Here is a 13,138-nt window from a genome sequence, read left to right as displayed (position 1 = left end):
AGGAGCGGTGGCGAGCTGGGAGCGGCGGGGGCGGGCCGGGGCGGGCCGGGGCGGGGAGCAGGGCGCGCCCGGCAGTGCTGGCCATGGCGGCGGCGAGAGCGGCGGCGGCGGCGGGAGCGGGCGGGCTGGCCGGGCTGTCGGCGCGGCCGCTGGGCGCGGCGGAGCCGCTGTCGCTGGGCTCGCTGCAGGGGAAGGTGCTGCTGGTGGCCAACGTGGCGTCGCTCTGAGGCACCACCACCCGCGACTTCCTGCAGCTCAACGAGCTGCAGCGGCGGTTCGGCCCCCGCGGGCTGCAGGTCCTCGGCTTCCCCTGCAACCAGTTCGGGCACCAGGTAGGGCGGGCGGCGGAGCCGGGCCGAGCCGCGCCGGGGGCCCGGGGCCGCGGCCGGGGCGGAGCCGCCGGTCCCGGCTGGGCGCTCATGGGCTTCGCCCGGGGCGGTTTTGGTTTTGTTTCCCTAGGAAAATGCCACGAACGAGGAGATCATGCGCTCGCTGGAGCATGTTCGTCCGGGCAACGGGTATAAGCCCAGTTTCATCATGTTCGAGAAGTGCGAGGTGAACGGGAAGAACGCGCACCCCCTCTTCACCTTCCTGAAAGAGGCGCTGCCCTTCCCGCACGACGACCCCTCCTCGCTGATGACCAACCCGCAGTACATCATCTGGTCCCCGGTCTGCCGCAACGACATCTCCTGGAACTTCGAGAAGTTCCTCATCGGTCCCGACGGTGTGCCCTTCAAACGCTACAGCCGGCATTTCGAAACCATCAAGATCCAGGATGATATTGAATTGCTTCTGCAGAAGGTTCCCAAGAATGTTCTCGAATAAAGCGGAGCGCCGCCGCGTTCCCTGCCCGGCCCCCTCGCTTCCTGCTCAGCTCACTGCGCTCCTGCCTGTTTTTCTCGCAGGGTGCTGCAGCTCTGGCAGAAATCCCAATGTCTCATGCAGGTTTTGCTTATGATGGTGCATCTTCCAAATTCTTGAAGTGTACTTGATGTTTTCAAAAGTTGCATGTGAATGTTTGGGAAACTATGCCGGGGAAAGCAGCCGTGAGTCTCAGTAGCTTACTGTGATTCTCTGAATAAAAAAAAAAAAATGTACTTTCTTTAAGGCTGTGGCTTGATAAATCTGGGCGAGTTGGGTGAAACGTGGCAGCCATGTTACGCGTTCATCAGCTCGTGTGGGTGCTCACAGGGGCTGACTTAAACCACTCGAGCGTGATAGTGCAGTCAGGCTGAAATCTGAATGCAAACCTAGGGCAGCGTGATGGGCAAACAGTGTTTGCGAGCTCTGCAAACTGTGAATCAGTGCTGCGTCCTACCCCGCGCGTAACGAGCTCGGCAGAGAACAGAAATACCTTGCCAAACTGCCTACTGGACCTCACTCGAGGCTTGCCTGCAGAGGAAAGATGCAGTGGCACGCGGCTGGGGGGTGATTTTACACTGGCTGACAAACTCAAAGCTTGGCTACCAACAACAGGCTGTGACAGGTAAATAACTATTCGGGCAGGTAGATGAGCAATTCTGCAGCTGCGCTGGCAGAGGGCTTGAGGAAGAAGAGCCCATCGGCCAAGGCCCATCTTGTTATCTGGCCTCCGTCAGCGGATGCCCGGGGGAGACCTAGAACAGGGGCAGTACCCGCTGACCCTCCCCAGAGCTGCTGCCCTCTCGCTGGCTTAACTGTCTCCTGGTTCTATCCCGTTTTGCGTCGGTGGTAGCCCAACACGGATCCCTACATACTCACCCAGTGCTGCACGAAGCCCGAATTGCCTCCGTGCATCCCCTACGCCTTGCAATGCAGGGAATCGCACAAAGAGCCAGTTCTTTCATGTTCCCAGTGCAGAATACCAGCCTATTCAACCACTTCTCCCACAGAAACTGCGCCTTGCCTCAGTGTCCTTGTTGCCCTGTGGGCACAGGAATTGCATGTGACAAAGTGCGGGCGCGCGAGCGTTCAGGTAATATTTTCTTCTTTTGACTCCTGCCAATCATGGAGCTGACAGGTATTTAATGGATTTGTTACACTAATCCTGACATTGTTCCTGCACAGCGATCTGGGTTTACAGCCTGCTGCTGAACAGCTGGAATTAGGATTGGTTTCCCCTGCGAAACTGTGAGCCTGTGCCAAATTTCACCTGCCATCCTTCTGCCCAGTGGCTCAGGTCCTTCTGCAGGTAAATTTTCAATCCTTAAATGGCTCTGTGAGCACATTTGCATTACAAGCCACTTCTCACGAGGACTCATAGCACAGAGTATAAACTTGGTGCTGGACCAAGAAGTACACAGATTAGAAACTGGGGCTTTCGAAGAGAAGGCATAACACTTTCAAGCATTAGTGCACTGTTTTCATAATTAAAAACACTTGGGATTTGAGGTTTTTGGGTTGTTTTTCCTGTTCGTAGCTTCTCATCTCACCAATTTGCTGGTTGCTTTGTTACTGTACCTACATTCAAGGCCCATCCCCGGGCTGACTTGAGGCACTGGGGCACAGCCAGCTCCACCCTGCTTGCTGCTACCCCTGAGTCATCGAGCTTTGAACTTAGATTGCACAATCCTCACCGGGCTATTTCTTAACTTCTAGTACAGCTTGTGGAAAAAACAGGATGTTTTCAGTAGCTATTTCAGCTTTGGAGCAGAAGCTGCTCGATTTGGGGGATTATTTTTTCAGTTGACTTCCCTCATTAAGGCAGGATGTTGAAATACGTGGAGAGTACGGGGGATCATGGGCAGCAGGAACTCATTCCATTGAAAAATCTTTCTCGACATGAGCCGTGGCACTTCCTCAACCCTGACTCACCAAACTCAAGCCATTTGAGCGGGACCTCCTTTGCGCTGCCTGTTCCTTACCAGCCTGCAGCCCCTGCTGAGCCCCACCGCCGCAGGGGAGCAGACAACACCTGCTGCTGTTCCAACGGCAGCCCTGCCAAAAAGGGCTTCTCGCCGAGCCTGCCGGTCAGAAAGGCATCTTACACCGTGCTTACTCAGTCCTAATGGCCAAGGGATTTATTTACCTTCCGGCTGCTGGGGCTGTGCTAGCAGGAAAACAAAGCAGCAGCTCCAGAACAGATACAGCCACGCCAGCAGAAGTACAATGACGCGATTCCAGGATGAAAATTAGCCTTGCCAGCAGGAAAACGAATGATCCCAGTGTAAGCACACCAGCAGGAACTCTGCAGCGTAGATAAAAGCCTCCCAGCCTTGTTATTCACCGTCTCGTTTCAGCATTCCCCAGAGTTGCTGGCTTCTGGGGTAAAGCGGGCTGCGGAGGAGAGGGCAGCCTGCAGGCTGGAAACCTTTGGCAGCAACACCCGCAGAAGAGCACGGCCCCCACGCAGGCTCTTGCGCCCAAACGTTATTTGGTGTTGTGACCAGAGGGGAAGAAGACATTTCACTACAGGTAGCAGCTCTACGCTGAGGGTAGACCTGAAGAATCCCAGATTCCTCAGGGATTATAAAATGGCCCAGTTCTATTTCTGTAATTCCAGAGAGAAACACACTGACTCAGTAGGAAACCTTAAATACTTTAGCACACTTGGTTGCTTCTTGGCTTGAGGACGTTGTCCTTTCAACATCTCGTGACTCCTACACTATTTTTCTCTACTTCTACACTTCTATTGCAAACAACTAATCCCTGTTAGCGTTCACCCTGCTTGTCCACTCTTCTACACGTCAGAATCCCACATATCCCCTGCTTTCTAGGGAATGTTTGGCCCCCCCTTCTCCCCCCTCCCAATGATCCCCCACCTTAGCTGCTGATAGTTGCCAACAACTTCTTAAATCTTTAAACAAGTTCAGATACTTGTAGCTGTCAGAAGCGTGAACTAGCTGCAAAGAAAATTATCCTTCCCTCCTGGGTTCCCTAGTATTCTGCCCACCGAACCCTAGTACATCTCCTGAAATCATGGCTGATGAGATGTGGTGTTCAGAAGCGTCTACTCAACAGAAATGCTGTCAAGTGGAGCCTAAGACCTTTCTTACTCAGCCCGTTAAATGTTCTTTCAGCTTTTTAAAATCCCTTTCTCCTCCAGCTGAGCTTTGTTGCACCCCCTAACTTTTAAGATAGCTTTCAGTCACCGTTTTTGATCATTGCATCGTAAGGCAGGTAGGAAACACCTGCCTCCAACCACGTGGCACTTGAAAGGGCTTTGTCCTGCTGGTGCCACTCTTGCAGGGAGCAGACATTGGGTTCAGCTGGAGACAAGGGCAGGAAGCCGAATGGCTGAAAGGAAAGTGCTTGAAGAGACAGGAGAACACAGACACCCCTATCTACAGTGAAACTGTAATAATGTCATTTCCTAGTACTGAATCAGAAAGCTTTGAATTAGACCATTTTAATTGTTTACTGCACTGTTAGGAGTAGGTAATTCATTAGCAGAGTGAGGTCAGCCACATAAGCATTATCTCGGAATAGCTGACTCATTTTAAAAACACACCCAGGGTGTATTTGCCATAACAGGGTGTATTAGTTTCTTGAAGCCCAAAGGGGCCCTGCCCTTTGAGAAAAACAGGAGTAAGTAACAGGACTCAACCCTTGCTGGAAGGAGAAAATTGTCTTCTTTTTCAGTGTTAACTGGATGGACTTGCCCTGCTGTCAAAAAGACAAAAGCCCTTTAGTATTTTACCCTGGATTGCTGCAGCGCTGCCAGGCCTGGCTGGCAAGAGGTAGAGCCCATCTGCCCACCATGCTGCCGGACACCGGCTGCCAGGAGAGTGCTCCCCTGCAGTCCTGGCCCCAGCACACCAGCCCCTCACTTTTTTTCTGTGAGGTAAATGGATTTCTTTGGTGTATCTGTTTAAAGCAGGTTTTTAAGTCTCTGAATCATCATCTGAATCCTTCCCAATTTGCCCACTTCTCAAGGACAGGCTCCCTGAAGAGCGCAGGGCATGCTACTCGAGAGACAAATGCCTAAATCACTTCTCAACATTTTTTTTTTCCAGAGACACTTTCAAACTCCTGAGCTGGTTACTCAGACCCATTCTCCCGTTTATTCCCATAACAATTTGAAGTCTCCTTCCCTAGCCAACGCCCTGACCAGAGGGCTCCATGAAGTCAGTTATAGGAGAAAATGGAGCATGGAACACTGAAACCACACAGTCCACACCAAACATTTCTGCCACCTGCTTTGGAAGAGGCTGCCCAGGGAGACTATCTTGGCCACGGAGCCACCTCAAGGATGAGGCCTCCTGCGCCCCGATGCCTCCAGCCTTGCTCCGAGGCCTCCCTGCACCCTCTCAAGCCTCCAGCCCTGGCTGCTCTCCGCCCCGCCGGCCCCAGAGGCCCAGGAAAGGGGTGCCCATCCTGCCCGCCCCTCGGCGCGGCAGACACCACCTGCCTCGGCAGCGGCAGGCGCTGCGCCCGACAAGGGCCCGCATTTCTCTGCTGCCCAGGAAGGCCGCAGGGCTGCCCCGGCCCGCTGTGGGGGGGCCTCTGCCGCAGCCGCCGGGGCGGGGCGGGCCAGCGCTAGACCGCGGGACTCGGCTGCAAGATGGCGGCCGCCATGATGGCGCCCGCGTCGCCAGCACCGCCCCTGCGCGCGGCCCCGCCCACCCCGTCAGAGGGCGCGCGGGCGGGGCGGGGCGAACGCAGCAGGCCCACCCAGCGCGCATGCGTACGCGGGCCGACATCCGCCCGCGACGGGGCTCGCGCACCGACATGGCGGCGGCCGAGGGCGGCGGCGGCGGCGGCGGCGGGGGGGGGGTGCGGTCGGACACGACGGTGCAGCGGGCCGAGCTGGGGCCGCTGCTGGCCACGGCCCTGAGGCCGGGGGAGTCCTGGTGAGCGCGGCCGGCCGGCCCTCCCCTCCGTCCCCTTCCCTTCCGGGCGGCGGGGCCTGTGGGAGCGGGCCGGGCCGGGCCGGGCCGCGCCGCCGCTGAGGGGGCCGCGCCGCCCGGTGCCGTGTGTTGCAGGTACCTGGTGGACAGCCGCTGGTTCAAGCAGTGGAAGAAGTACGTGGGCTTCGACAGCTGGGACATGTTCGGCGCGGGCGATCCCAGCCTCTTCCCTGGGCCTATCGACAACTCGGGTCTCTTCGGCGGTGAGTGCTGCCGGCGGCGCTGGGCCGCGGGGGAGCGGGGCCCCGGGCGGTGGGGGCCTGGCGCTCGGGTCGCAGCCCGGGCTCGGGTAAGTAACTCCCGTGTGCGGTCGTGTCGTCGTGCAGCTTTCGCTTTTGAAGCCGTGTGTTCTGTGGGGATAGAAGCGGCCGACCCGGCCTTGTAAGCGAGGAGACTGGTGCGGGTTCTACCTACCCGTGGGAGTGTTGGTATTTCTTCGGGTCATGGTAGTATGTGTGCAGTTCTCGAGAAGAAGGGATTCAGTTTGATGCCGTGCTTTCTTATGTCTGTCTCCCTTTTAGATCCAGAAACGCAGAGTTTAAAAGAACACCTCATCGATGAGCTAGATTACGTACTGGTTCCCACCGAAGCCTGGAATAAACTAGTAACGTGGTATGGCTGCATAGATGGACAGCAGCCTATTGTGAGAAAAGTAAGTATGGGTGAACCAAGTTCTCTTCAGCCTGCTTTCATTATCTGATCTCTACCAAACTTAGATGATGTTTATTTTGCTAGATGTGAGTTAAGACAGGATCCTCAGCAGCTCTCTGGAGATAATAACATAAGGTCTTTTTGCCTTGTTGTCTGAAAGAATGACTTTCCAATTAAAATGCTTGAATCTCCAGTGATTCTTGGCTGATGGGTTATATGGGGTGAGAACCATGAACCTTGTTCTGGTTAAGTTCTTACATTATGATTGTTTGGACTGGTGCAGTGCTTTTATGTTGCATGGAAAAGTTTGTGCTTTGTTGAAAAATGCAAGTTTTTAGTCAAGCTTATCGATCTTCTGGGACGGAACGAGGCATTGGAATAAAATGTCTTTTAGTACAGATGGCTTAGGGACTTCCTCTGGAGTTTAAGGTGGTTCTTGCTTTCTTTTCCAAAATTCTGTGATTCTAAAATCATGAGAAGAGACATAGTCGTGGTTTTGTTCTGTAAGTCTTAGTTTTGGCGAATGAAGTCATGAGTGCATTCTGAGTACATAACCTGTTCTGGAAGGTGAAATTCGCAAGTTGCATTTTGGAAATCTGTCAGTCACTTGTTTATGGGTAAAAGGATTTTTGTTTTTATTTTAGTCTTAGGTTTTTGCACTGACTAAATTGAGCAGTGCCAGTCTATGGGGTTCGTAAAGACTAATCACTACACTACACCAAGCGAGTAGTGTTGATATACTGTACAGAATTAATATTGCTTAAGTTTAAGTAGCATTATGTTACAGTAAGGGTTGCTTCAAGGTGTGCAAGACTAGGAAGTGTGGCAGCAGAATGGTAAAAGGAAGTAAGATCCCTCTTTTGCAGGCCCACTCATGCTTATTAGCGGTACTGGAACGTTGCCATTCAGTGTGGGCTAGAAATTGTACGTAACAAGAAATTCTGACATCTTCAGAAAGCGTAAATGATCCCAGGTTCACCCTGCTGAGTAGACGGAACTCCTGTGTAAACCAGAAGTGGGGGGAGTGGAAAAGAATTATAGCATATAAAGGAAATATGGTTTTAGTAGAAACAGATAATTTCTTGAGGAATAGAAAATCTCTACTAAGAAGAAAAACTAGAACTATTACTGATCAGTGCCTCTCTGAGCGAGGAAGCTTTCGTTCATGAACTGGCTAACTGCTTTCACAAAGCCTGGCATGTTATTAGACAGTCCCTTTTCTGAAAAATTTGGAAGTTGGACAAGAGGCAGCTATTGGGGAGGCACTTGGGTGACAGGCTTAACTGTATGAGCCTCCTTTTCTTGGGCTGTCAGATGCCACTATTCAACACTGTATTTAGTGAGGGCTGGTGCTTAGAGCTACTGCTGTTTTATGGACAGAAGGTACTGAGTTATTGTGGTCCAGTTATTGTGGTCCAGTTCTCAAGTTTCGAATTGCTATGAGAGTTTCAGTCTCTGTTTTTTATTGTTAACCTGGTAACTGAAGTGGATTTTTACATTTTAAAAAGTGTTGAAATATAGCAGAATAGTAGGTTTGTGGGATGTTACAGCCTCTTACAAAAAATATAAAGTGAAAGGTCAGTGGGACACACAACCTGCAGCACTGCACCTGAGTAGAATGTGGTCAGTATCTGGTTGCAGTATTCTCCAGATAGCATAGGAAGTAAAGCACTTAAAGTTGTGGTCCTTGAATGCTTTAATCCTTTTCCGAAAGCTGGATCAATTGTAATTCATACATCAAAATATCCATAAAAGTAGGATTTGGGAAGTAATTTTCAGGCATCTTCGTAACTTTACAAGCTGGTGTTTCTTCCATCCCTATATGCCTGATGATCAGAGACAAGTACAGGAGGACTAGATTAGATTTATTTCTGGTTCAGGTTTCTTTTGATAATCTCAAACCATATTTTCAGGCAGTCTTCTATAGAGTCCCACTGCAAAAATGTATTAATGTGCAAAACATAGAACAGTGTGCTTCCTCAGTGGTCCAACAGGATGACCCGAGTTTTACTTTGAGTTTTCACTTTAAGTTTTACTTTGACAGAGAACAAGCTAGCTGATCAGATACTGTTTGAAAGACATCTGCAGGCGATTAGAGACTCTTGCCATTCATCTGTCCTAACGGACACGGTGATCTGATCAGAAACTTCTTGGAAAGAGTTCTTCCATTTCTGAATATGGTTCTTTTTTATTTGTTTCTAACTATAGAATCCTGGAGAACAGGAAGTCCCATTTAATGAAATCCCTTCTGAAAAAGAAAAGGAGAACTTGTTAATTGGTTCCTTTGCATTCTTTAAAAAAAAAGAGTCTAATTTGCCTGTCAAGAAGCTGTTTAAACAGGGAGTTTACTTTCTCTTTCTGTTGTAACAGCAAAATACTGAAGATCTTTCCAAATGTATTTGTTAATTATTTACCTTTAAAGCACCTTGCATATCTAATACAACCCTATAAAAGCTCAGAAGAGGGAAGCATAATTTAGCCAAATTCTCATGGTAAGTCTTAGTCTTAATTCTTTGTTTCTTTCCAAAACTGGGTAACTTTTTTTCTGTAAAATGATGCAGATGTAGATCATAGCAAGTCTGGTGTCACGCGAATAGAATAGAATATTTCAGTTGGAAGGCGCCTACAACAATCAGCTAGTCAACTGACCACTTCAAGGCTGACCGAAAGTTAAAGCAAATTATTAAGGGCATTGTCCAGATGCCTCTTAAACACTCTTAAAAATTATACCTGCTGGTTCCATGAAATATGATTTCAATTTCATAGGCTTTATAGCTGCAAAGAACTGTGGAGAGAATTGGGGGGGGGGGGGTGGGTGTTGATTTTTTTGTCTGTTTGTTTGGGTTTTTTTCCCTTCAGTTACATCACAGTTCTCTCATAACTGGCCTTTGAAATGTGCTTTTTTTTCTGGCATAATGTGTTTTATGATCTGTAGGTGGAGTGGTGTCTAGTCTTACAGAATACCTTTCTAAAAATATGCTGAAAGCTAGTGGGATGGGTAGATGTACCTATTGGAGTATTCTCTCAAATGCGAAATTGATTTGAAAATGACTCTGAAATAAAGCAATGTAATCAAAACGGGTTCTGACATATTAGTCTGTTTTTGCAAGGAGAGAATAATGAGGCAGATTCTGTATACCATGCAGAAAAATAATTAATGCTTTGTCTTACTCTCTTCTAATAGAAAGGATTTTGCTCCAGTGTTCCAGGCTTGTTTCTTTTTTTATGTGAACCTTAGCCAAAGACTAGAGCAAAAGACAATTTTTATTTCTAGAATGCTCTGACTGTGTGATCAAATATTCTTCATGGGTAATTAGCTGGCACTGTCAGTTCAGCTGTGATGATGGACCTTTGGAACTTAGCACTGTGGAAGGAAAGCACTGGGATTTCAAAACAAAAACCCCAAAACAAGCTGACAGAGGTTGTCACTGAATCCGGACTTGAGAGCAAGTCCGTGTTCAGTTTATGGCTTGACTTGCAAGACTCCTAAAGACTTAAAATATTTGGACAAGTGTACCTTACAGAAGTATTTTAACTCAGTATTTTAACTTTGTTATTTTTTTATTGCATCTGCCTTCTGTTTGCAGGTAGTGGAATATGGTCTGTTTGTGAAGCACTATAAGGTTGAAGTTTATCTTCTTGAGCTGAAGCTGTGTGAGAGCAGTGATCCTGACAATGTCATTAGCTGCCACTTCAGCAAAGCAGATACTGTTGGTAAGTAGTTCTCTCATGCTCCCTCAAGAGATACTTTGTGCCCTCCAGAACAAGAATGATGTTGATAAACTGGAGCAAGTCTAGTGGGTACCAACAGGACAGTCGGGGTTGGAGCATGTGATGTGTGAGGAGAGGCTGAGGGAGCTGTGTTTAGCCTGGAGAAGAGAAGGCTTTGAGGGGGATCTCGTAGCACCTATGAGGAGGTTACTGAGAACATGGAGTCAGGCTATTTACTGAGTCACAAAGCAAGAAAAAAACGGACAGTAGTCATAAATTGAAACAGGACAGATTCCAACTGAATATAATGAAAATGTTTTCCGTATCAGGACGGTGTTTGAACAGGGCCCAGAGGGGTGGGGGAATCTCCTTCCTTGCAAGTTTTGAACACGTGATTGGATAAGCCCCAAGCAGCCTTGTCTGAATTCAGTGTTGACCCCGCTTTGAGTGGTTGGACTAGGAATCTCCTGAGTTTCTTCCAGCCACAGTGATTCTGTGTGCAACACAGGGAATTGTGGTTAAGAGCTTTGAGGAGCACATTGCTTACTAACTCATGTCCTTAAGAAACATCCACGTCACTCATGGAAAGTTGTTCTGTCTCTGGTTCTCCTACGATTCCTTCTTCCTAATGTGTGAGTATTTTAGACATCTTCTTAATGGCTCTTCCTATACTAATGTTCTTCCTGAAATTTGGCCCTTTTCTCTCTTCCCCTCTCTCTGTATCATCGCTATATTTTCCCGTGTAAAAATGCTGAATGTCAGCTGTCATATATGTCCATAAAGATGTTTTTTTTCAGTTTGCTGATGTATGGCCTGACAATAGTAACTGAAAACACTTCCTTCTTGAACCTGTGTTTGCAGATGATCACTGTTTCACGGAAGTTGGCCTTTGAGCAGAAACTTTTCAATGTGTTCTGAACATTATTGGTTTGAGGGCTTGACAGGCAAATACATGACTGAAAATAGAAGTTTTTCATTCTTTCAGACTAAATATTAGACAAGCTATATGAGCAATTATAACTTCCGTGATTTTCTGCTCAAAGGATCTTGAAGGATCAATGATGTACCTCCTTGCTGAATGCCTGGCTTGTCAGATTTTTTTCAAAAGCACTTATGGTTTAGGAATTTTGATGTTGTTTTTTTTTCCTCCTGAACAGCTACCATCGAGAAAGAAATGAGAAAACTATTTAATATCCCAGCTGAGAAGGAAACTAGGTTATGGAACAGGTATATGAGTAACACTTACGAGCAGCTCAGCAAGCTGGATAGCACTGTGCAAGATGCAGGGCTCTATCAGGGTCAGGTAAGGGGCATAACTTTTTTTTTTTGTGTGTTCTCATGTACTGCTTTCTCTGATATGTAATTTTTTTCACTTGCTTTTATGTACTTTGAGCAAACATTGAAAATGTGATTTGTTAATGATTTTGCAAAATGTGTAGCAGACTAGCAGTTACCTTTCTTTATTACCTGAACTCTCTTTCAGGTTGTTCTAATAGAAGTGAAAAATGAAGATGGCACGTGGCCTGGGCAGCATTTCCTGGCAAAGTAAGCAAGCATATTCTAAAGGTTTCTGCTGTTTTGTCTAGCTTGTTCACTAGGCTCTAGTGACCACATGTTCTCTGTGAAAGCCTAGTTATCACTGGCTATTGTGGATTTCTTTGTTTTGGGTATTTTGAAGAAGGAGAGAAAATCTTGAATATAAATATTCTTCAGTGGTTCTGCTGCTGGTTTATTGTCTTAGCAACAGTCTTCCATTTTAAAGCCCATTTCAAATAGGTTGTGTGAGGAGTAAATAGCTTAGGTTTCTATAATGCTTAGGACACAAAAGTACTATTTGTGTTGAGCTAGTCTACTTAAAAAGCTACCTCTGCAGACTGCACAGAGGAAAAAAAAAAATCTGTCTTCTACCACTGTAGATCAAAAAGGATCTTGGAGCGTATTTCCAAAGCTGTCAGTAGTGAATGCTCGGAGTTCTGGTAGTTCCCCCTTAAAAAGGATATAGAAATAGCTGAACAATCCCCCCTGCTACCAAAGGCAATTACAGAAGCCTGTAAATACTGACACAGATATTCTCTTACTACTATCTAATTTAGAGAGGAGATGAGTAAGAGAGGGGCTTGATGAAATATTGTATGTATAGAGTGAATGGTGTAGAATGGAAGTTGCTTGCAATGATAAGGAACTGCTCATATCAAGTCATACTACAGAAAGTAAAATTCTGTGATTTTACTAGTCTGATGGCCTACTTGCTTTCCCATGAATAGGCCATCAGACTTGACATTGATAAAGAAAATGTTTTTCCATGCAATACGGTTAACTTGTAGAACTTGCTGCCAAGTGATCTCATTTAAGGTCAAGATCTTACTAGTGTTAAACTTGAGGAATGGATCAAATAGGTCAGTGAGACCTATTTTGAAACAATTCTCTACTTCTGAGATATAATACTGGGTAAATGGATCAGGAGAATGTCCATAGGATTACAATGAACTTTCTGTAAGAGTACCATGTGAAAAGCATCTAAACATTCATACCGTGCACATAATCGAGTACTGGTTGACAGTCAGTATTAAAGAGGCAGCTGTGCAAGACCAGATCATAAGCTTTTGTTTCCACATGAAGCAAAACTAAAAAGGAACCCTGCAGCATTCCCAGGCTTCAGTCTTTTCGTTTTTCAGCGGCTAGTCTGATATGTAAAGACTTTTAATTAACCTCTAGTGATACTTAAATGAAAATGGTTATTGGTATGCAGATTAATATTTTCTAATGACATAGAAATAAACATTTGCTTATTATAATGTAAAACTTGTGAAATTGTTTGACCTGATGCTGATAATGCTGAAAGAATTGTATTAAGTCATACATATAGGATTATCTGTTCCTTTGTACTTTGTCTTGGCTATTTCCTTGCCCTTATCTCTATTAGTTAAGAAACTAAGTGTGTATATTCC

General features: G+C 47.2%; 2 protein-coding genes across 9 annotated transcripts in view; both read left to right on the top strand.

The window, feature by feature from the left end:
- Nucleotides 1-59: 59 nt before the first annotated feature.
- Nucleotides 60-2,369, top strand: GPX1 (glutathione peroxidase 1). Of its 2 annotated transcripts, XR_012675052.1 has the most exons (3): nucleotides 60-332; nucleotides 460-1,954; nucleotides 2,047-2,369. XR_012675052.1 is itself a non-coding variant. In XM_075159170.1 (2 exons), exons 1-2 carry the CDS (start codon nucleotides 84-86, stop codon nucleotides 823-825), a joined length of 615 nt encoding a protein of 204 aa, XP_075015271.1. In that variant the 5' UTR covers nucleotides 60-83; the 3' UTR covers nucleotides 826-2,369. The 2 variants fall into 2 exon arrangements, 1 of the variants encoding a protein (XP_075015271.1); XM_075159170.1 differs by having other exon boundaries at nucleotides 460-2,369.
- Nucleotides 2,370-5,586: 3,217 nt separating this feature from the next.
- Nucleotides 5,587-13,138, top strand: part of USP4 (ubiquitin specific peptidase 4) — a 43,716-nt gene continuing 36,164 nt past the window's right edge. For all 7 annotated transcript variants that reach the window (XR_012675048.1, XR_012675049.1, XR_012675050.1 and 4 more), the window contains exons 1-6: nucleotides 5,587-5,771; nucleotides 5,904-6,031; nucleotides 6,350-6,480; nucleotides 10,067-10,193; nucleotides 11,348-11,493; nucleotides 11,674-11,735. Coding sequence is in view for 3 of the 7 variants with exons in the window: in XM_075159149.1 (XP_075015250.1) it covers nucleotides 5,602-5,771; nucleotides 5,904-6,031; nucleotides 6,350-6,480; nucleotides 10,067-10,193; nucleotides 11,348-11,493; nucleotides 11,674-11,735 (764 nt within the window). In the remaining 4 variants the exon portion in view is untranslated. The remainder of the gene's footprint in view (nucleotides 5,772-5,903; nucleotides 6,032-6,349; nucleotides 6,481-10,066; nucleotides 10,194-11,347; nucleotides 11,494-11,673; nucleotides 11,736-13,138) is intronic.

Source organism: Calonectris borealis, chromosome 10 (genome assembly GCF_964195595.1).
Source record: "Calonectris borealis chromosome 10, bCalBor7.hap1.2, whole genome shotgun sequence".
Classification (NCBI taxonomy): domain Eukaryota; kingdom Metazoa; phylum Chordata; class Aves; order Procellariiformes; family Procellariidae; genus Calonectris; species Calonectris borealis.
The sequence above is the reverse complement of the archived record's forward strand: the minus strand, read 5'-3'. Positions and strand labels throughout refer to the sequence as shown.